General features: G+C 38.8%; 1 protein-coding gene and 1 non-coding gene across 2 annotated transcripts; both read right to left on the bottom strand.

Annotated features, from left to right (window-relative positions):
* Positions 1-5443: 5443 nt before the first annotated feature.
* On the bottom strand, positions 5444-22971 carry EREG (epiregulin). The gene is made up of 5 exons (XM_037150209.2): positions 22764-22971; positions 11564-11650; positions 9988-10111; positions 9228-9377; positions 5444-6857 (listed from the first exon to the last, which is right to left on the bottom strand). The coding sequence occupies exons 1-5, from the start codon at positions 22804-22806 to the stop codon at positions 6776-6778; spliced, it is 486 nt and encodes a 161-aa protein (XP_037006104.1). The 5' UTR covers positions 22807-22971; the 3' UTR covers positions 5444-6775.
* LOC119052842 (U1 spliceosomal RNA) lies at positions 18819-18979 on the bottom strand. Its single transcript, XR_005083197.1, has one exon. It is a non-coding gene; the product is annotated as a U1 spliceosomal RNA (small nuclear RNA).
* Positions 22972-24823: the final 1852 nt, after the last annotated feature.

Below are 24823 nucleotides of genomic sequence, written 5' to 3'. Positions count from 1 at the left end.
TTAGACTGTGGACAGCCAAGAACTAAGCGTGCTGTGATTCTCAAAAGTTAACCTTCTAAAAGCAGCACATTGCTAACTGAATCACTAGATCTTCCCTGGTTCTTTGGCTCTTTCTTTAATTCTACCCCCCCACACATACATATCCTTCCTGCTAATTTCTTCTTCAGCCACAATTGTTTTCTGTTCCATAAAAATCAAAGAAACCTAACTACTAAAGCCTTGGAATTTTCTTTAACTGCCTCCAGAACTTCAAACTTCTCTTCTGCTTTTCTTAAAAACAGCAGTATATTTTATACCTCTTTCATATTCAAAAGTATACTTTTTTATATTCAAGAAGTATAAATATACTAATACTAGATACAAAAAAGATTATCAATAAATATTGGTCAGCTAATTCATAAAGTATTGATGTTTATCTTTTTTAAAAGAATGTGAATTGCTCTTATTGGCATGTTGATGGCCAGAAACCTGACACATAGTTCCTTGGAGTCAATCATGCCACCCTCAGAGAATGGGAAGTCATTGCCCCCTTCTGCTAGATTGATTGGAAAAGTCACCACTCAGCTGACTGTGTTTTTATGTGTTTCGTATGTCTCCAGTGAGTATAATCGGAGTCCGTACCTAGAGTTTTCTACATCCTGTCACATGGCAGTCACCCATCTAGCATGTGATGGGTCCACTTGAAATGCCTGCAGTAAATGAATCCAGCCTGCGCTTATTTTTTAAATGAGTTCTTCACAGTCCAGATGCACGTGAAATTTTTGGAAGGCTTTTTTCATTTTTCAACTATTTAGATAAACTGAATAAAGTATCTGTGTTTACTTTCATATGATGGGTAGTCACCACCAGCTGGTGAACAAACTGGACATTTCCAAAATATCCATGTTATTATATATCTGTTTCTTAATGAATTTATGTTGGAACCCAATGAACTTTGCTTATGTTTTATAATGTTTGTGACCACTTGGGGTAAAATATGTTCTAGAATTGACCAAAGTCAAAATCAGTGCCTGTATTATTTTCCTTTTGAAAATTGTAATATTCTATCTCACTCTGATTTCCTGGAATTCTCTTTCTTCTGCGTAATCTTTTCCAAATGCCCGATTCTGCCATTGCTGTGATATCCTTTTTGAAATTACTTGAAAGTTAGTCACTCAGCATGTCCCAGAGGGAGATATCAGGGTTTTGGTCTGAGTTATAAGAGGATGAGGTCAAATTTAATTGAGATGGGAACATTATAGAAGGAACAACTTTTCGGGGTTGTCAGTTGTTGAACATGTTACCTTTGAACATCTAGTGGGTATCCAAGCAGTGTGGGATAACTAGTTGGATAATGAAGTCTAGTACTCAGCAGAAATACTAGGCTGGGAGTAACCAGTACATGCATGGCAACCAAAGGTACAAGACTGTATGAAACAAAGCAGGGAGTAGCTATATGGGGAAAAAATTTCAAGATTGAGATCTGGGGAAACTCCACTTACAGATAAATGGTGGGGATGGGAGATATTAAGAAAGATCTAGCATGAGACTGAGAAGCAGGTGGAAAACCAGGTGCGTGTGGTATCTTGGAAACCAAGTGGAAAGTGTTTCAGAGTTCTTTTTTCTTACCCTGTGGGTTCTCAGACTTTGAACAGAGTCAGTCTGATGGTTGTGCAAGACCGTAAAAATTTTATTTTACAAAAGTTTCTGTGTCTTCCAAGGAAATTCTAAACCACATTCAGATTAACTGCACATGATGGCTTTGCCGCCTCTGACAGGGCCAGAATGACGTTAGAACTGGGGGTCAGAAGACTTTGTTTCTCATGCCATCTTCTCCTCTTACTATCACTGTGATGGGGGACAAATTACTTTACCTCCCTATAAAATGGGCATAGCTATGTCTCCCTGCCCTACCCCCTGGCGATGCTCCGAGGAGCTAGTAAATGCATAAGGCACTCTATGGGTTGTTGAAGCATGAACCAAGGAAGCCATTACTGTGACGGAGCTTCTGAGAGACCAACATCCCTGCTCTAAAGGCCCAGGAAGCCGAGCCCGTTGCAAGAAGCTGAAGGTATCATGAGTTATGTTCTGGCTGATGTGTCCTTTCAAAAGTTACTTCTCAGTAGAGTATCTAGTCTTTTTATTTCTTATTCACTTAAAAACAACCATTTAAAAATTCAATTACAATTGGCAGGCAATATTATGTTAGTTTCTAGTGTGCAACATTATGAGCAGACTCTTATCATGTATAACATGCAGTGATCATCCCAGTAGGTCTGTACCCATCTGACACCATACATAGTTATTCACATACAGATTTTTAAAGAAAAAAAATAAGTTTTCACTTAAAATAAATCTTTTATGGAGACATTCTTTTTAAAGATGGATTGTATTGATTACAAAGGATTGATGTTAGACTTTAGCACGTTGCTACTACTTTGCTCTGAGAAATGTCAGTTAGAGAAAGACAAATATCGTATGACCTCTTACATGTGGAATCTAAAGAACAATGCAAACTGACGGACAAAACAGAAACAGACTCAGGTACAGAGCAAAGGCTGATGCTGCCAGAGGGGAACATCCCCCGGAGGGGGTGGGTAAAAAAGGTGAAGCAATTCAGAAGTACAAATTGGTAATTATAGAACAGTCATGGAAGTATAAAATACAACATAGAGAATATAGTAATAACTATGCAATAACATTTTAATGACTATGTATGGGGCCAGGTGGGTAATGAAAATATCAGAAGAATACTTTGTAAAATATATGATTGTCTAACCACTATGCTATACACCTGAAACTAATACAAAATAATATCGAATGTAAAAACAAATTCTTCAAAATAATTCCAATTTAATTTGATTAAATTAGTGTACCTATTCTTTTTATACATACTCTTTTAAAATAGTCTTTAAAAACATTAACACCTAGAATTTTATAAATAATGTGGCTTTTTATATTTCAAAGAAACTCTATGATAGGCAATAGAATGTGATAAAGCTATATACTGTTTTTGCAAACTAAGACCATGTCATCTTTATATCTAAATACACTGTGGTCTTGTTACTGCTTTTAAGTCTTTTAGTGCATTATGGAAAAAAAAGAAAAAGAGATTATCAGTGAAGTTTTTAATACATGGCTGAATGCATTTTTATTTTTTAATTTATTCCAGTTCTCAGTACAAATAAATAAACATCAACAATATCTTGTTAAGCATATTCTCCTTCAATATCTTAAGGTACACAATTATCAAAGCTGATATTGAGCACAAACAAATTGATACAATTCAGTACTCTGATAAAATTCATTATCACATAAATTAATCTGCAGGCAATACAACTTTAGGTCCCATTGCATCTTCAATATAAACTGTGTGCCAAAATGGCTCTTCAAACTTTAAAAGTGCAATTACAGAGTACAAAAAAAGCAAAGAGAACAATATATTTAACATCATTCCAATTTGAATAACATACATGTTTTAGATAAAATTATTCTTTAGTTAAATTATTAAAAAGTACTCTAGCTATTGGTAGGGGATTGGAGGGTGGAGAGATCAAGCAAAGAAGAAAAAAGGACTCCTGGACATGGACAACAGTGTGGTGACCGTGTGGACTGGGAGGGTGTGCGTGGAGGGGGAGAGGGTGTAAGGGGGATAAATGGTAATGGAAAAAATACAATTTAAAAAAAGGAGAAAAAAGGTATTCCAGAACACTGTTTATGCATGTTGTTGCTCCCCCTTCTCCCATATGAATAAGAGTCAGAAAAAAACTGAAAATATTGAGCAGCAAATTAAATGCCTTTTTTCTAAGTCTACAAACTAAATATTGCAGCAAGTGAACAAAGTGGATCAGACATAAGCTTTTACAAAACCTATTATTGATATCAATAGAAATTAGAAACTAATATGCAACTGTTGCATGAAGATATGTTATCTGAAAACAACTGAGTTTAGCTTTCCTCCCAAGGATGCAAAAATAAAAGTGTGAGTTGGGCACAGTCACATCAGTGCACCATTTCTCTTATTGCTTTGACGTTGACATTCGGCAGAAAGATGAGAGCAAACAAAGCATCTAGAACAGTAATGTTCTATTGTATTATAAGTGTTCAACATATTGCATAAACATCAATTTTGAGGTTAAACCTTTTGTACCAATCAATAGAACTTAATGTCCTTGGTTAGAGAATATGTGTCAGGTGAGTTATTGTGTGGCCTTTGTGGGGAGCCATAAATTACGCATTTATGCACTGGATTTACACTTGTTCTCAATATGTTGGCTATGAATAGTCTCTTCTAGAAATATAGTGAGAAATCTGTAAAATGAGGAAGATAGACTAAATGTGATCAAAATCTTCCCATTGTCTGTAGGAAACAAGAGACGATAGCAATCGTATGTTTTACTTTTGTTTAGTACTATCCTCATTAAAGCAATTAGTTTTTACTTATTTTTCATGCAAAAACAGTGACCTGGCTCATACTTTTTAATTTAATGAGCATTTCTAAATAAACGCTTAAATTTTAGAGGTTGGTTCTTTTAAGAATTCTTTTTTAAAAACTTCTTTAAAGATCTTATATTTATTTTTAGAGAGAGGGGAAGGGAGGGAGAAAAGGAGGGAGAGAGTCATCGATGTGAGAGAGAAACGTAGACCTATTGCTTCTTGTACATGCCCCAAACCAGGGACCAATCCTGCGACCTGCGCATGTGCCCTGACCAGGAATCAAAAGGGAGATTTTTTGCTTTGCGTGATGAAGCCCCGCTGAGCTGCACCAGTCGGGGCGTACAAGCATTCCTAAATACAGATTAGAAATGCCCCAAACTACTTACAATTAGATATGTGACATGAGTTAAGAGGCTTAAGGTAAGCCAATATAGCTCCCTTTTTGTCAGTAAGATAAATATATTGAAACTGATTTCTTGGTTAGTCAATACATACTCTTTGAGCAAACAAGATCACTTCAAATGGGCTTTTACATTTTGTTTACAGGGTCAATAAGTATGCACAGGATTTAAAATGAGTTCTTACACAGTATATTTGACTTCAGCTATATTAAATAGGGAACAGAAATATTCTTTTTGATCTCACTAAATTTTATTCTATTTATCTTTATTGTGGCACAAAGTTTTATGTATTTTTGATAAAGCACAAATGACTAATTCTGCCTGACTGAGCTCATGTAGGTTTACATGTGAACATCTATATTCCCTTCATAGTAAGGAACCAGGTCTAGGACTTTGGATTGGAGTCAGGTGCATGCACGAGCCTGTATAACACAGGGAGGGATTCAGGAGAGAGCAAGTCCTAGCACCAAGCACTTCATAGGTTAGCCATCTTCTCTCGGTCACCCTCGCATATATCAGGATAGAGAGGAGAGAAAGAAGAGACCTTCCCCAACCAGATGTATAGTCCTGTGTAGTCCTGAGAGATGCCACCCAAAGGTCCAGCAGGTCCCAATGGGACAGTCTCCCAGGAGATCCATGCTGGTGGCAGCTGTGGCTCCTTATGCAGTTGCCCCGGGTACCCTTATTAACTCTCTGAGACCACAGGCCCAGAGTGCAGGAGAAGCTTTAGTCTCTGACAAAAAATAAACAAAAGACAAAAAAAATAGGGCCTGGTTTCATCTCAGCCTCCACAATAAGGATGAATGATTAAGTCTAAATTGGAAAAGCTTTCAAATAAGTTTGTTCACTTTATAAAATATATTGTGATTTACTTTTTCTTATTTTCCCACATCTAGCATCAAGATATAATTTTAAATGTGTAATTTTAAAGTCTACAAAAATCAACTTACTGACTTTTATTCAAATTTAAAACCTCTTATGTAGAAAATAACTGCATTTATGTCTTTGGATGATATATATATATGACTATTGTCTTATGCTTTAAAATAATGATTAGTCCATCAAATTTTGGACTGTAGTTAATCCAGCAAATTTTGGACTGGAGTTAATCTTGGAATTATTCAAGCCAAGTCTCAATGAAAATAAATTTTAAAAAAGCACAAATTTTGGTTTTCAGTATGGACTTCTTTTTAATTATCTCACAGGCAACAGTTACCTCACATAAATGCTGTACAAAAAGGAGTATTGTAAGGGTTTAAAATAACCACTATTTGTATAAAAGATAATATAAAATTAAGCTCTCAGTGCATTTCACTTAAGGAGAATCTGTTAGATGGGTGACTAGGACCCACAGGAGTTGTGGGTTGCCCTACAGAATTGTCCACTTCCCTTCTAGGGACATGAACAGAGGTACAGCTGGCGAGGAGCCAAGAGGGGGCAGAGCTTTCCCAGCTTAGTTTGTTTCAAAGGGGTAACGTATAGCACATGACTCACATTTGCTTCCCCCCAATTCCCATTGTATCAAATGTTTCAACACGTGACACAGTGGTGTCAACATATACACCAGACTACGGCATCATCACACCAATGATCATTGCTTTGAGGAGTAGAAAAATATATTTATTAAATTAATTTGACCGTGTATTTGGGCTTACAGAAGTCCACCATTTGCCAGTACTTCCTGAGCAAGTTATTTGCAGCAGGCAAAGAAGCTTCGGAGCTTTCAACGAAGCATTTAGCCCAGGAAGAAATATATATTAATTTTCTTGCTATATTTGTTTGTGAATCGTATACAAGTAGTATGTCAAAAATAAAACAAAAGTAAAAATGTGTCTAAGTATACTAAAATATGCCATTGTCAACAGCACATGTCCAAACATAAATATTATTAATAAAATAGGAATATTAACACCAACAGGCGTGCTGCACAGCCCGGCCCATGCGCGGGGTGGCACCGTTCAGACTTGAGGCAGCGCCAGGTCCCCTGAGGTCACCCTTTCATATTCCTTCCTTAATTTTTCACTTTTTCGATTTCTGCACCTAGAAATAAATATTCAGAAATAAAATGTTAGCACTGTATGTAACAGTAGTAACAACGGTGTATGTTAACAAAAGAAACAAGTGCATGGACTCAAAAGGTGCGTCCGTACAGGCAAGAAGGGGCTGGAGAGAGGTGTTCCAAGTCATGAAATCCAAAGACTACAACCAAGATTGCTCTATCCAGCAAAACTTTCATTTAGAATGGAAGGGCAGATAAAGTGCTTCTCAGGTAAGATCAAGTTCAAGGAGTTCATCATCACCAAGCCCTTATTATATGAAATGTTAAAGGGACTTACCTAAGAAAAAGGAGTTAAAAAAACATGAACAGTGAAAGGACAGCAAACTCACAGTTATTAAGAACCACACCTAAAACGAAAGCAAACTAAAAGGACAGCTAGATCAGGAGTGGAAACATAGAAATGAAGATCTCAAGGAGGGTTAGCAACAGGAGAGTGGGAGGAGGAGAAGGGGAGAGAAGGTACAGAAAATAAGTAGCATAGATGGTAGGTAGAAAATAGATGGGGGGCAAGTACAGTATGGGAAATATAAAATCTAAAGAACTTGAGACACATGGTCATAAACTAAAGGGGGGGTAATGGGGATGGGGAGGTAGGGTGGAGGGGAATGAAGGGGGGGAATAGAACAACTGTAACAGCATAATCAATAAAAAAAATTAAAAAAAGAAAAAGGTGCGTCCGCGTAGTGTTTCCAGAATGACAGCGGAGATTTAGGCTGGACGAGGAGAAATGAGGACAGAGGGAGGGGTAGCAGTGTGCGGTCAAAGAGTTTTTGAAGGAAACGGTGGAATGCAATTAAAGGCGTCCTCAGAGGCTTGAATCTTATTATGAAAATTGTAAAATTCCAGGAGCATGTGACCACATGTAAGCTACTTTGGTTCTTTTTCTTTCTCTTTCTTTCCTTCTCTCTCTCCCTCTCTTTCTCCTCCTCCCTCCCACTCTCTCCCCTCTTTCTTTGCTTCCTTCTTTCCTACCTACCTACTCAGGAACTGGCATTTTGAATATTGCACTATATTATTATATTCCATCCATCACTTTGACATAATGCTATCACCAATAAAAATTTAAATGACCAGTATTAGCCACTAGTTAGGTGACTGATAATGGCTAAGTACTGTCCATTCAGTAATTATTTTATCTGCACATTTACTGTTATCATCTTCATTTTACAGATAAAGAAAGTGATGTTCAAATAAGTTATAGAACCTGGCCAAGATCTCCCAACTAGGATTCATAAATCTATCAGGATTCAGAATCATTCATTCATTCATTTACTCAAGCTATCTTCCTAATATTTTGAGTTAATTTTCTACCCATTTTGGAATGAGGTGCATAGTCTATGCTTTGTGGAATAATACAGTTAAAAAGCCTTTGTTTCGACTTGGTTCTGCCACTGGTCAACTCCACGAGCTGGGGCATGGCAGTTTACCACTCTAGACATCATCTTCCCCTTCTTCGTAAAGGAAAGAACCGTAGTCAGACAACTCTAAGGTGTATTTCAGCTTTAATCACATTCCGTTCTGTGATCATAACTAATGAGGAAGGCATTGTTACGTGATGGGTACTTAAAATCAAACAGGCAAAAATAAATGTAATCTTGTAAAAGTAGTGCACTTTCAGACCTTTGAAAGAAGTACACTGCTTTCAGGGAAAAAAAATTCATGCAAACGTACACTGAACACTTTGTAACAGCTCCGAAATAAGAAGGATTTCCTGGAGACATTTTAAGAGCAGCTGTATTAACTGATGCACACTGTTCCCACATCCTGGTCCTGACCTGGACGCCGTGGCACTACGCGTGACCATCCGCGAGGGGGGAGTGTGATTGTTTCGGGAGACTGACGTGGACCATTTTTTTAAAGGTAAGCTTCTATAATTGTCTGGAAACTCATTTCTATTAGTCTGCCTTAAAATTTAAAGTACTAAGTGTCTGGGGTTATTTAATTTACAAGGCTGTGTTTTATAGAATACAAAAATTTGACCCAATACATTAAAGATAAGTGACAAAGCCTAACACTGGCATCAAGGCATATGGCTTACTTTCTCGCGTGTTATCGTAGTTAACACTGAGGGAGGTTCTGTAATTAATGCAGAATAAGGGTTTCTATCTGCATTTTATAATGGACTGAGACTCCCAAGTTTGACTTGCACCAGGTCACATGGGTAGTAAGTAGCAGAGCTAATAGTAGAATCAAAGCCCAATGTGCCACTAAAACCTCTGTATAAACATCTTTGGTGCAGAGTCTGACTTATGCCTCTAAAAAGATACTTTGTCCATATTTTTAACCAGTTTGAAAGCCTATGTTGTATAAAAACAATTTATAAAAGCAGAGATAAAAACACAGTGACTTACCACTTCCAGAAGTAGTATATGGAACCGGTGAGTAAGAGAAGAAAGAAGGTGGTAAGAATCACAGTCAGAGCCACGTATTCTTCGCTCAAAGGCTGCTGGACGGTTAAGAAGAAGTGCTCGCATCGGCTGCCGGTGTAACCCGAATAGCACCTAGAGGAAAACGCCAGAGAAGGGTCCATTACTTTTTTTAAAAACACGGTTATGACTTTTGTATGAACTGATCTCACGCTATAATGCAAGAAATCAGCAAGGTTTGCCAAAAGTTAAAAAGTGAACTCAAAGACTGACCTAGCACTAGGTCAACATGAATCAAAGGGGGTCCACACAGCCCTCAAGCTGCACTGTGGTGTAGAAATGGTGCTCTGGTTCTGCAGCCAGTCTAGAATAGCATTTCATGACTTTTTAAGGCTTGAAGTGCTTTTTGTCTATATCAGTGGAATCAGGTCCTAAAACACTGGCTGATAAGTCCAGTGAAAAGATTGAAAAATGAGCTACTCTTGGGAGGCATGCATGAGAGGCAGGTATCTGAAGCCCCCCCCCCCCCAGCCTATACCCCAGAAGTATCTGTGCAATTTGATAACTACTATTTGCCCTGTAATTAAAAAAAACTCAATAAAGTTTTTAATAGAAGATATAAATTGCATACTCAAAGTACATATATTCTGCTCCCCATGTAAACATGAGTAACCTCAAAAATTAAAAAATAAAGAAATACGCATTTCAAAACCTTTTTTGTTTGTTGTTTGTTGGAGGATGTTACCTGCAGTGTTTTTCGCTCATGTCCACCAGGTAGATGCACTCTCCGTGCAAACAGTAGCCATTCAGGTCGGAGCTACACTTTATTTTCAACACCTGAGCCACACGTGGAATGTTTCTTGTCTGATCTGTGAAGCAAATGGAAAGTTTAATACATTCTGTTGACTTCTTTGAAACATTAAACATCCTCTTATAATAGTAACCACTAATCTACTGTAATGAAGCAGGTCAGATCACTGAAGGAGAAGAGAATTTTCAAGAGTAGAAAGTTCCTCTAGTTATCACACTCCCTAAACAAGAAACAAACACCAGAGCCCAAAGGAAAGTGTCCAAGAGACTAAACCAGAGAAATGTGGGGATTTAATTCTCAAAGGATAACATTTAAAGATAGAGAAGGTGAGTTTAGGACACACACACACACACACACACACACACATTACCCTCCACAATTTTTCACTTAGCCAAAGTGTGTTTAAATTTTTTAATCTCAAAATAATTCTGAAATTCATTATTCTAAAAGTAATTGTAAGCCAAATACATTAGTTAATTAAAAAGAGCTCAATTCTCTATTGGCTTTGAAGCTAGTAAGGCTGATTTCTGTGTAGTTTCCAGAATTTTTGAGGTTACCATCAAAGAAATCAATTAAGGCCTCCCAACTTCTCTATCAATGAGACCTGAACAGGAACTAGATTAAACCTGAGTTACAGATGCCACGGTTAGGCAACTACAACCAAGAAAATAGGAGAGCTGTTAGAAATAGTGTTGCAACTTACATGTGAAATTCACTTTGGAATATTTTAGTTACTAAAATGTGGAAGATGTATATGAAATAATTTTTTAAAATAGTATCTTGTTTGTAACAAACAACAACAAAACAAAGGAGGGGAGAAGAGGGAGGCAGACTAACCCTCCAGAGAGCCCAGTAATGAAGGCAGACAAGAGAGAGAAGGTGAAGTTGTTGAGCAAAACATCTTGGTTCCTCAGCATAAGTAATCCTTGTCTCCACAACGCAGGATAATCCTTGACTCAACTGCACGAGGACCCTTCCCTAAATATAAAGCAGAGCCACGTTCAGAGTGCTCTAGTGTCCTTGAGGGGAGAAGATGGTGCATCATTCACCTTTGTATCTCTATGCTTAAACACCATGTTTGGCACGTAGCTCATGCTCCATAAATGTTTCTGTATAAATGCTGTGACTAAAAAGACAGGATATCACTTGTTCCTGTTACAAAGAAACAACAACAAAATACATTGATTATCTACTGTGTACGAAGTTTAAATTCCCCTATTTGGCCTGGGATCCAGCCTCTAACAATGTTTCACAGAGAAGCTCTGGAGAATGACCATAGGGAATCTGATTTTCTCCTTCGCTATGTCTTTAAGATCAAATTTCTCCATATAACTAGAGAAACTGCCCCCAATTAGTTCTTTACATCAGTTTTCCAGATTGCTGGTTCATAAGGGGATTAAGCATTCTTTTGTTAATACAGTAGCTGCCGTATATGTACAGTCTTTGAGTTTTTACATTACTGTTCAAAACGTGTAATCCTTTGAAGCGCTGTTGACAAAGCTGGGCTTACCTGAAGCTGTGCAGTTGTCTCCAGATTCTCCGGGGGCACATGAAGGGACCACAGTTGTACTGAGCACCACTTGTAGAAGATGAAAACCTGTTGATGAAAGAATTACGTAATTAATGCTTCAAGGAAAAAAAGCTTGGTCAGATTTCCACAAAACTGCAGTATTTATAGAGTTGTTGAAATTAATTTGAGAATTGATCCATCAAAACCATAAAAGAAAACAATTCATGGAAACAGGCATATAATAGAAAATGCACCCAAGATCTTATATCCAAGGGTAAAAGCCTTGGCACTATATTCACACTTAGTTATAGATTTAACCTTCTTTAAATGTCTCACGGGAACATTTCAAAGGCCTCATTTTGAAGTCTGATACCCTAAGAAGCACAGAAGTTAGAAAATTGTAGGCTCTCCAGTGTTTTACTCCAGGTCAAGCTTGAAGCAATGCTCTAAGGTAGGACCTACCATACAAAAAAGCTTCAAATAAGAATTAGGATCTACTTATGGTACCAACTGTACAGGTTCTCCACCTAAGATATATTTGTTGTTGATTAAGTGTCTAAATTACTCTTTGCATTGTAAAAGGTAACCTAAGTGAAGTCAGAACATATCTAATGTGGGAATGAGCACACATGCTAGATGAACCACAATGAGCCCTAGAATACAGTTCCCATCAGCCCGGGAAGCAGTTGAACATCACGTGTCTCCAATGAAAAGATAAATATTGAAAAATAGGCACCAGAATTACTCAAGTAGTTTCTGAATTGCGTAGAAAGCATAAGAAGGATGACTTTATTTGCACAGATATTTATGAGAGAGAGTTTAGTCTCATCTGTTCAAGAATGATTTATTTGTCCTTCAACCACTCTTTCTAGTCTGTATGAGCAATTGTTATATAAATATAAATAGTGGTAACATTGGCAGCAGTTAACATTTCTTGAACATGTACTATATGCAAACCTTGTTCTACCCTCCTTATTTATATTTTCTCATTTAAACATTTTATTGACTCTTTGGTGAAGGTACTAGTGCTGCTATTAGACATATGAGAAAAGAGAAACATAAAGAGTTTAAGTAACTTTCCTAAAGGTACACAGTATTGTTCTTAATGGATCACGTTACAGAATTTGGAAACAGACAACAATACTACAGTATAATAGACAGCACATGGAAGGAACAAGTATAAATGTAATTGAAGTGATTATTTAACTAACCCCAAAGGGAGACAACAAAGTACGATGAAAAGGCAATCCTGGGAGAAAACTTGAGCTATGTGATTTATTTTGCCCCTTAGAGTTTTTGGGAGAATTGAATGAAGTGATGTTTTTCTGAAATGTCTAGCATAGCAGAGATTCCGTAAGTGTTCCCTGGTCCTCATCATCTCGCCTCTGGTGTCAGCAGTAAGTATGTGGAGTGCCCTCTACTGGTCTGTAACAAGATTGTAATATCTGTAATTGGGTATTTTAAACAATGATTTAACCCTTGTAATAAAGGATTTTATTTTTTTCTCAGAGAAGGCATGTATGTGTTAAAGAAATTGGGTTATTTTCATCAGTATCATAGTTGTAATTTTATGTTTTAAGCTTGATACTCCTAATAATCCTGTGAAGTAGTCACTATCCTCAAACAACCTCTGTGCACTTAACTTAAATGTCCTAAGACCAATTATCCAGTTACCATCGGAGATGAGAGTTAGAAATGTATCTTTTGACATTGTCCCATAATCTTTCAATGATTTGAAAACACTTTTCAAAAAGTTTAAAACTATCTCCTCCCCCTTCTGTGTTTCTACAATATAAATGCTGTTTCAATTACTCTCATAGGAAAAAAACATCATCTTTGTTAAATAAGAAACCTGACCAAAATTTGGATTTCATTGTCAGTCGAATAGTGATGAAAAAAGATTACTTTGTCCACAGAGTTTTTCATAAAGAATGCACTGTAATCTCATCCAGGTCAATTTTGCACCACTTCTTGATATAATTTTGCTATGCATTTTAACGACTAAAGAATTAAACCCTTTAACTTAGACAAACTGGAGATCTAGATTTGTGTTTTTACATCCTTGAGCCTCCTATTCCCCCCTGCTTCTGCAGCTGAGGAGTTCTTTGGAGGCAACATCACCAGTTCTCTCACCAAGAAAGGCCAGCCCTGCCCATTGTGCAAAGGCACATTTGAAGCACATTCCTTTATCCTCTGCAGGAATCAGAAACTAGCCTCTCCTGTTTGGAATTGCTTCCAGCTGCAATCTGGGACTATTTTAGAATCCAGCTAATCATTTGGGGGTGTTGCTTCTCAGTGTGTTGTTTTGTTTTGCATTCAGGATTCTAGTAGTTTGTTGGTTTTTCCATTGTTGGAAACTTTGTCCCAGTTGGTCAGGCCACAGGTGAAATATTTGTCTTTGTGAATTAAAGAATGTTCGGTGCAGGGTGTGCCTCCATGAAAGCTGGGCTCTCCTCACCTGTGACACTCCCTTGGACATAGTCCATCGCTCAGGATGGTTTCTGTGAGACTCACTGCATTAATCCAACATCCGGGTATTTTACAAATGAAATTGTAAATAATTTTAAATGTTACCCGCAAAAGAAGGTGTTTAGATTGCAGTTCCATCATGGGTGTAGGAAGCCAATAAGACAGCAAAGTTGGTTCTAAATCATGGGTTCATTTACATAGCTCTCCTGCTTTAAAACAGTGATTCTCAAGCTTTCCTCCACCTCACCTCTGCCCCAGGCCCTTGCAAATGGGGGTAGAGGAGTAAGTGGGAGTGATCAAAAGATGGAAAATCTCCACCAGAGAAAGTTCTGATATCTACTACCCTGCCACTTTTAAGAATCACTCACTACTTGTTATTTTAAAGTCTAGAGGGAAGAAATCGATGCTAAAGTCATATTTGCATACATATTTTTTAATCTTTTGGTTTTTCATGACATTGATGATCTCTCAAAGATTCAACTATAAATATTATACTTGAGTTTTAGTCCTTTACCATGGGTTCTGCTAAGAAAATAATTGACTACGATACTGAAACTTTTGGATAGTACCGTTGTTTCAGAAAACAGATCTAGTGGCAAGTTTATATTGGTAAATAATACACGAGGAATTCTGCACAGGGTGATATGGGGTAAATGATTTATAAACTCAAAATTGGCAGCTAAAACTTCTACTTCAATGCTTCTATGAAAATCAAAGTCCCCTTAAAGCCATTTTTTTTGGTCTAGTTTCCAAGTGGGTTTTAGGATTCTGAACCTCACCTACTCTTCTCTCTACCGTCATCTTTCAGAGATTGTGCTATAGTGAAATCTCCAAGATGCCAGCAGGAAGTGGTGCCCGTGACTCACAGGATACAAACTACCTCTAACCTGTGAGTCACGGCCAGGCCTACACCCTTACACAATATCGGGGACTGCACACAAGAGGCAGGTTGAATGCTGTCACCTGAATGAGAGGGGGTGCACTCAGTGCTGTGGGCCCCGGGGCACCAAGATGGTTTATGCAACAGCAGGAGGAATTTCTCATGTCAGAAATGTCCTTCTATTGCACCTGGTTTCTCTTGACCTTGCTTTTTTTTTGGCCATGTGGAGGGGCTTATCCACACGGAGGCAGGGACTTATTCCCTGGCCTACCAAGTCAGTCAAGTCTGCAAAATTGATGAGAATTTTCAGGGATAAAAATGGTTCTGAAAAACAATCGAGCATGTAAAAGTGACCCAAAGTAAAATGACATAGGTTACAGAATGAAAATGATTTTTCTAATTTTACCTTTTATAATGTGTAGAACCGAACAGCAAACTCATAATAAATCATAGTATTTGCCCAGCCCAAATAGGCAGCAAAATCACTTTGTTCACACTTTCTCTGTGGTCACATATGCGTCAACTCACGGACTGTTAGTTCTCCTGCCTCTTTCACAGCACTCTATAATTTTGGCATTTGTCTCTAACGTAGTAGGCAGGTTAGATCTTGTATGCTTTGAAGGGTAAACATACCTTCACCATTTCCAGACGCATTTCATTTAAATTACATTCCACGAGTAGACATGGTCTCACTGCGCCTTGGTTAAAACGACTAAAATCTGTGTTACATTACATAATGTACAAAACTACTCTCAACACTTTCTGGTAACATCCTATGTTTCATATATTTGGAAATAATCCTGCCTTTGTTGGTAGCAATCATTCTCTTCTTACAGTTTTTCATGTTAATCCTTTAACTAAGGTATTAAAAAATGAAATGTAAAAACCAATGATAGCTGTTTGAGATAAAACAGGATGCAACCAGAGGTTGATGTCATAATGGTTACAAATAAGTATTTCTTTTAATTTTGACATTAAGAGACAGCCATGGGATCCTCATTATCAAGGCGCAAGAAAAGATTTAATAGACCATGTCTTTCAATTCATAAGCACTATACTCTTCAATTTTGCTAGTAATTTTAAAGTCATACTTCAGAGTGCTCATATTTTAGTAACCATACAAGACTATTCTTCAAGCTATTCAAATCAAGAGTCTATATGCTGAAATGTGAGGGTAGAACTTATTTTATCCTAAAGTAGACTTAAAGATGTATCTTGTTCATAATGGAAATATTCTCATAACATGAGAGAATGCATATCAACTCTTGTGTAAAGGTTATACTTTTATTAATCTGAGTATTTAGAATGTGGTAACTAAAGAGCTCCTAATGTGGGACTTGCATCTCCTAAAAGCCGAAGATTCATTTCTAGAGTATTATTTCAAATGTCTTTTGGGGAAAATATTATTTTCTTCAACATAATGTTGTATGGGAGGGTCTTTTATAACCCTTTTTACCTCTACTCCCTTTCATCTTGCTTCTCATACCTATCCCTGTAGACCAATCCAGAAATTTCCAGGACTCCTACATTACTGTTTCCAAAGAAACATCTCCCAAAGGAGCAGCAGTTTGGATGGTGAGTGTTTGCCATTTGCCTTCTTTTCAGTATGGTCACATTACGGCCTGCAGCCTGGAATATGTAATGACATTTTAAGAAAAATGTTGACTATCGTCCCATCCATTGTTTATAAAGGCCTATTGCTAAAAATGAATTTGCGAAATAACAGAGTTTTAATCAGTTAGCAACAAAAAAGGGGGGACATGAGTACACAAAGGTAATTTTTAAAGTCTAAAAGTTAATTACTCTTCATTCAGCAAATCCACATAATGCACCTAGCACATTTGAAACTGCTAAAAATTTATTTTGTGGAATATATTTTTGGTTAAATTGGTGACCTCAGCTTCAGTAAGAAGCACATATGCAGCTGTAGTGTAACACTCAAGTGGGAAGCACCAAGTTACACCCGATGAATAAAAGAAAAGAGAGTAGCTTAGCCTGTGCTTATTTTTAATAACTACATATCTCAAATTATATTTGCTCAATAAATATCTGGTGAGGTTTTTCTGTATGCAAGATATTGAACAAGATGCTGAAAGAAAAATTGACATGAATGATATAGCTCCTGTCCTGAGTGGATTTAATGGGACTAGATACCTGGGGACGGAAAGGAAAAGAGAAAATTCATAGACGATGCCAAGTTTCTGGGTAGAAAATACAAAGGAGGGCGGTGGCGCTAAAAGAGTAGGAAACAGGCAGATCAGCAGGTTTGTGGTGGCGCTTGCTGCTCGTAGACATGAAAGGAAAATATAATGAGTGAAGGAATGGAAGTGTAGTTCATATAGCATCCATTCATATTATATTTATTATACTGTATTATTATGTTACATTATATTAAATAATCGAGTTGGTGGAGTTTATTTGAAACTCATATGAGAAAATATGACCTTTAAAGATAGAGGAGCCACTCAAATGTTTCAAGGGAAATAGGATGGAATGGGGAAATAATAGAACATTGGGACACAGTTAGTAAGGAGTGAGAAATGGCCAAGAAAATTGGGGGGAAAAGAAGTTCGGTGTTGTGGGAGGCAAGAAATCAGAATCATAAAAGGAGGCATGGGGTAGTCAGCAAGGCAATGATAAAAGAAGAAAGTATGAGTGACTCCATCATGAACAAGATTCATTATTATTCAGGGAAAACAGTGCTAAAATCAGCCATAAAAATTGCTAAGTTGATTTTTTAGCACTAGAATCAATTTTATGCTTTCATCCAGCTTACCATCAGTGTTAATTGTCTTGGTAACTTAAGCATTGATCATTTAAACTGTGAATTATGAGTGCCAGTGTGTTATAGCAATGGAACACCATTGGACTAGGGGCTCTCAACCCAGAGTTTGTCAACCTGGGACGTTTGGCAATGCCTGGGGACATTTTTTTGTTGTCGTTGTCACAACCAGAGGGGGCAGGGTGATACTGACATCTAGTGGGTAGAAGCCAGGGCTTGCTGCTATAGATCCAGTGATTCCCGTAGAAAGGCTCACAACTAAGGGTTATCCAGTTCAGAATGCAGATACACCCAAGGCTGAAAAACCTGTATTACACCCATGAGCTAAGGAGTCCAGTTCTAGCTCAGACACTAATTTTATTTTGCTGCAGCTGAATTTTCTTATCTCTGGAAACAGAGATCTAGGAATGGAAAATGGAATTTAGATTAGATTATTATATGATTATTAGATTATTAATAATTATTAATAATAATCTAATAATCTAATAGTAATAGATTATTAGATTAATATTACTATTAATAGATTATTAATAGTAATATTACTATTAGATTATTAGATTATTCTATCCTTCCATTTCTAAAACAATACTTTTCCTTTTTTTACTGATTATCCACCATTCCGTCATATCACTGCTCGGTCTCTCTTTCTCTCTCTCTCTCTCACATACCCACACCCACAGTTCATGTAATTTAAAATATGCTTAACTTTTGTTTGGCAGACCATTAGTGAATACATACTATACTAAGAGATAGAAATGGGGAAAAGAGGGAAGAATAACTTTAGGTTTTATCATAAACAACAAAATTAATTTTCAAAAACTATTGCTTAAGTCTCAAAATATTTAGCTTCTCAAGCACATTTTCAAAGAACAGCTGGATGAGTCAAAACATAGTGGTGAGAATTCTAAAAGTATCAATCTAATCATTCATCCAACTAACACTTACTAAGTATTTCATATTAGCCTATCATAATGTAAATGGAAAAAAGAGTGCGGCATCAGCAAGAAGAGGCGAGGTTAGCTACACACAGAATAACTGAGAAGTGCAGAACCACAGAAATAGAGAGGTGCAAGAACAGTGTGGGGGAGAGGCTGCACCTTTTCCCATTTTATTTTATTTTTTGCCAGGGGAGAATGAGAACATAGTCCCCCACTACCACAGATTATGCAGTCGAGTTTCTCACGTTCAGAGAAATTGCAGGGTCAGCACATGGAGGTGCAGTGGATGTGCCTCGCCCTGGGAAACCACTTTCGTAACGGTGGCATCGGCCCTGCCAGGTAAGTACGCACACTGATTTTCGTGTGGCGGGAGAAGAAAGGTGGGGGGGCCTTATCAGAGAACAGTCTTAAAGGATGAGTAGAATTTCATCAGAAGTGAAGAGTGAGTTGGGGCTGATCACAGCAGAGGGTCAGCGCCCTCAAACATAAAGCCTTACACGTGGATGACTCTTCTTTTTAAGTCTGTTTCTTCGTTTGCAAAATGGGAATAATAATACCTTTCCCAGTTAAAAGGGAATTATTGTAAGGACCAAATGAAGTATTCTGTAAGAAAGCACTTGATGATGATGATGATGATACCTCTAATTTTAAAAGTGATTTTATTATTTTCTAATGTCATCCAACTCATTAAATTCATGTACAATAATCTGATAACACAGGTATTATGAACTATTTTACAGATGAGAAAACAGGTTCCAAAAAAAAGTCTTCCTGAAAATATCAGATAAAACAACTGGGTTGTGAAACCTATATTCTACACACGTGTGTGTATATATATATATATATATATATATATATATATATGAGAGTGAGGCTTTTTTCTTACATGGAAGATTTTCCAGAGGATTTGTATCTAACTCACTTTCATGCCTCAAATTTAAAATTTAGGATTTCTGTCCTAAGAAATTAAGGGTTAGCATTTTTCTGGACAACTGCCAAATCATTGTGTATATCACAGATAGCTAATTAAATCATTACTTTAACCTAGAATGTCACTGAACCTCTGTCTGCCCTGTAACTAGACACCCAGTCTTCGCTAATGCACTGCACCGCCAGAGGACTCTGAGTCTGTCACTTCATTTTTTCAAAGCTTCCAGAATTGCCATCCCAAGGTGATGGCTGTCAGGGTGCTCCTCCCCAGGGATCTCGCCTATCATAGCTTCGGAGAGTCTTCCCATTGTCTTCTGAAGGAATGTTCCCAGCATATTAATTAAATGGTTTGCATAGGTAGTCTAATTCAGAATAAAGACTTGCAGATGAGGAAACCACACCTTAATTTATAGTCTCTTTGAACACAATTTCTTACATGGTATTTGCATCTTTTGGGTGATAATTAACCAGGAAATGGGGAATTTGGGGGCAAAGATGTACAGAAGACATTTACTCTTGCCGTTTACACAAGTTTCTTCACTGAGCCTTAGTTCCTTCATTTGTCAAACTGGGCTAATCCCACTGATCTCATACGGCTATTTTAAGAAGCAAATGATATGCTATGTGTGAAGCACCTAACACACAACAGGTTTGGCTCACATTAGGCATTTGGTAACTGTTAGTTCCGTTTCCAGCTCCTGGATTTGGCCCCCAGTGCAGAGAACCATACACCCCGATTACCGAAGTTGTTCATGTGGCAAGATGATGTGTAAGGCAGCTCGGACACCCAGGTACCAAACCAGAAAGGAGAGGCCCGTCATCATGTTTGCTGCCTATGATGTGTCATCTCAGGTGAGCTAACATTCAGGCAGCTCATAAACTCTCGGGTAAACAGAAAAGATCTGAGGAAAGTCAATCTTTCACTGAGATCTGTGCTTCTCATATTTTCGAGGAAGATTGTTTGTTTATATTCTTCTCAATTGTCTGTCATTGTACAATGAAATAAGGATAAATTGTCTTGGAGATAGCACTCAGGAACATGCTCCCAAGACCATTTGGGTGTCAATGAAAATGTTTGATTTTAGGTCAAGAGCCCCCAAGCACTAATTGCTGGACTCAAGATAAAAATTTCTCCTCTTTGCTCTGGTACAGACACAAGATTGAAATGATAATTCAACTCTAAAATTGTTGACTTTTTAGAAATGTGTTATCTAGTTTGGGGAACTAGAACTTTTACTTATGTTCAGTGAGCTGAAAAGTGCTGGCACACTCAGGTGTGAATTCTCGTAGTTTCACCTTGCTTTTCTATGGGAACTTGGGTTACAGTTTCCCTATATATAGTAAGAACATCAATATCAAATAATAAAATTTTAAAATAACCAAATGATTGTGTGAGTGAGTAGCAATTTAAATCTGTATGTGTTTGAGGCAGAAGATGGAACTGAAGATGTCTATATTTTTTTCATAGCCATAAAGACATATAAATTCCACAAGAAAGCAATAATAAACTGTTTGCTGAAATCTAAAATAAATGAGAATAGTCATTTGGGAAAAGCATTTCTAGGTAATCATTTTGGGCATGGGGCATGAGGGACAATTTCAGAAATAACAGATGGCTTCATCTTTTTCCATGTGCTTTAGAATAAAACCATTGGCCTTGCATACTTGCATGGACTGTAGAGAGATGACATAGAACTTCAAACAGGAACTTTCCTAGTGGCAGAGAGATATCTAAACACACTGGGAAAACAGAAACTGACCTAGCTCATTTGAAAATGGGCTTGGCAGCTGATGAAATAGGTGAACCGTAATTAAGTAATGCAATAAAGGACTTAAGCACTTTCATAACAACAAACACACACACGACATACACTAGGTGGGTAGTAACCAGGTTATTCATAGGCCCTTGCTGTCTCAAATTAGAATGTTCGAAGAACCTCCCAGGACAGACACGCATTGTTGGGATGCAACCTTACAGGGACTGTGGTCCGGGGAGCACTAAGCCTTTCTGACCTCTAGGTTAATTTCTAACTGCAAGGAGACTGTCACTTTTCCAACTCTGTTCTTCTCACAGAGACTTCAAAACAGAGATCGCAAAGCCACATTATTTACTGAGAATCTTCCACCAAGTCCTTAGCACAGTTTTGATAGAAACTAGAGACCCAATTTCCACTTACCTTCCTGAACTTGGATGAGTTCCACTGTGCATAGCATGCATTTTATTAGGTCTCACAACCCCTGAGATAAGGTGGGTCGAAATAATAATTTAACTGTCACATCCTGCACAAGTAGGGAGGTAGGTAGGGGAATTCGCCTCATTGCAAGTCCAGAAAGAAGATGAGGCTGGCAAGTTTTATTTCCATATTAAATTTTCATATACAGCTCCAAATTCCTTTTGAAGTTTAAAGGATTAAGGAGAAGGGATATATATTTTTAAAACCCGGAAGGTTACATAAGGATTCTTTTCTTTCTTTCCTCCCCCCCCATCCCACTGTCTACTAACACTAAATATTCTCAAATAGGATGATGACAAGCATTAAAGCGCACTCAGCGTTCACAGATTGTGGAATGTGCGCCCAATGCAAAGCGGCTGACCAGCCATCCGCCGCGAGGACTCAGGGACAAGGGTAAAGCGGCAGGTACTTGGGGTGCGAGTACCGGTTCCAGGTACAGCGGAAACTGCGTTTTAATTCCCTGGGGTCTGGAGCTCCCGCAAATCTGACACCAGCGCACAGCAGCGCCCCCGGCAGTTTAGCCAGGCTTGACCAGAACTCCGAGGGCAGGAGCGGAGGAAACGCTTTCTTTTCCAAAGTCCAGTCTCTGCTCACGCCCCCCGCCCAGGCCTTGCCCCCAACAGAGACAACACGACTGGAGTGTCCAGAGTGCGTCCTGCTCTTTGGATTTCTGGAACAGCAAATTTTATAACAGCCAAAAATAAAATCTTTACGACCGTTTTTATTTTGCTTAATATGGAGCCCTGTGAATTCATGCATAACACATATACCGACAGATAGTTAATTTATCGAGGAAAAGCAGTGTTAACACCAGTTCCCCTCCTCCCGGACCCTGTCCCATTCCAACCCCGGCAGGCGGGAAAGACGAACTCGAACACCAAGACATCACGGTGGTTGGTAACGAGGACACTTCAGGCGGGTGGAAACCTCCCAGTCTTCCGAGGCGCAAAGTCCCTCCCGGGCTTACCCAGGCCGAGCCGCAGAAGCGCGCGGACACCGCGCGACTCCATCCTGCTACCTGCAGCGGCGGTGCGACTCCGAGGAGCCGGCGGGCTCTTGGGCTGCGAGCGGGCGGCGGGCGCAGAGGGGAGCGCACCTGCCCGGCTGGAGCGGTTGGGGCGCGGCGGAGAGACTGGAGGGCCACCGGTCAGCCGCGTCCCTTCGACGCAGACACAGGCCCGTCAGGCAGTGGAGCTCAGAAGGTCCGAGGTGCGACCTTTATAAGTCTCGGGAGGAGCCTCGCACTTGAGAACTTACTAGCCGGGCGAGGTACGGAGTATCCAGAGTTTCACAATCCTCCCCAGGGGAGGAGTGGCCTGAGCATTGTCCCGACGTCATCCTCCGCATCTGAACACCCGAGAGAGTGGTTGAGGAATGAAAAAAGGACCTTCTGGTGCGCCGAGGCTACTCCCCAAACTTTTCCACCTTTCCCTCTGACTCCTGCAGGTGGAGGTGGGGAGCGTGGACCGGATGGATTGGGATACTTTGTGGGGTCGTCCGCCAGAATTGCTGCGGGTGGTTTTGGTTGCCCTGGGTGACAGGCCTAACTGGAATGAAAGTCAGTCTTCCCGCCAGGGCTGCTGTTCCCAATAGGAGCTTTTGGAGGTATGTGCGTGTAAGACTTAGGAACATTTTTGAAGTTTGGGGGGTTCAGACGCTCTCCCTGAATTCATACCCGCCACTACCCACGAGTGCCTTTCATGTCTACACCTTCCTTCTCTGAACCTCTGCTTCTGCGTGGTGCTACTGTATTTTATGGCTTCCAAGTCTAGTAATCATGAAAAACGTCCTAAATTATTTTTTGTTCTGTTTGCCATCCACCAGACTGCTGCATTTGATTTCACTTCCCCAAATTCTGCCTTAATCCTGCCACTTCCTTGTACAAAATCTTTCGGTGACTTCCCATTGTCTTTTGGACAAGACCTTCCACAAACCTGAGCCCAGCCTTCTCAACCTCAGCTCCCGCTAGTTCGCCAAGTGGTCTCACCCCAGCCCGGCTGGCCAGCTCGTTATACCTCTGCTCATTCCCACTTCCTCGGGTGCTGTTGGAGGCACAGTCTGGGGGAATGACTGCTTTTAACGGAGTTAGTCAAATCCCGCTCATGTTCACGGTTCTCCTCAAGGGCCTGGATCTCTTGTTCCTACAGATCACCTTTGCATTCTGATTTCGTACAGCTTGAATCTTTTTATCTGCCACCTAGGCCCACACGATTCTAGATCTGGTACTTCACACCTGATCTGTATTATTTAACTGTTCTTGTTTGTATGTCGTAAGGTCAAATCTGTAGAATACATAAATTATCTTACTTCTTATTGCATTCCCCTGTAGGGCCTAAGAACAGTGAGTTAGTCCTGAAAACACATTTGAGTACAAAATGAAGTCTGATGAATGCTGATGACTCCTAGCTTTCTACTTTTTATTATTTTCCTCATATTATTCCTTTTTTTGTCTCATTCTTCCTCACCCCAAGTGATGCCCTTAAAATGACCACAACTTCTGTGCTGGAAACATATGCTTATGTAATCTTTTGGTCAGTGGTTAAGACCATGGGCTCTGGATTTAATCTGTCTGCTTGTGAAAACTTGAACAAGTAATTTAATCTGTCTCAGTTTCCTTGTATGTAAAATAAGGATGATAATAATAACACCTAACTTAAAAGAAAATAATGAAAGTGCTTAACACAATGTCCCGCGCAGGGTTAGTGCTCACTGAAATTACCTATTATTATGTGTAAACATAATGCTGGTACTCGGTAGGATAGTGGTACTTGGTGGGTGGTTAACATTCCTGAATCAGTGTACAATAGGAGCGAGATAGGATTAGGGGCTCCTGAATCTAGCTTCTCAGTCTATCAAGAAATCAGGCAGAAAGTGACTTCTTACTTAACTACTCTTTCATAAAGTCAAAACAAAACAACAAAATGAAACCCAGAAAGGTAATTTTGAGAATGGCTTTACAGTTTTACTGAGCACCAATAAGGATCACAATCTGGTCAGTTAGAATCAGGACTAGAGACTGCTGGCTAT

This window comes from Artibeus jamaicensis, unplaced genomic scaffold (genome assembly GCF_021234435.1).
Source record: "Artibeus jamaicensis isolate MK-2021 breed Jamaican fruit bat unplaced genomic scaffold, CSHL_Jam_final scaffold_1031, whole genome shotgun sequence".
Classification (NCBI taxonomy): domain Eukaryota; kingdom Metazoa; phylum Chordata; class Mammalia; order Chiroptera; family Phyllostomidae; genus Artibeus; species Artibeus jamaicensis.
Note: the sequence above shows the minus strand (reverse complement) of the source record. Positions and strands in the feature narration are given on the sequence as shown.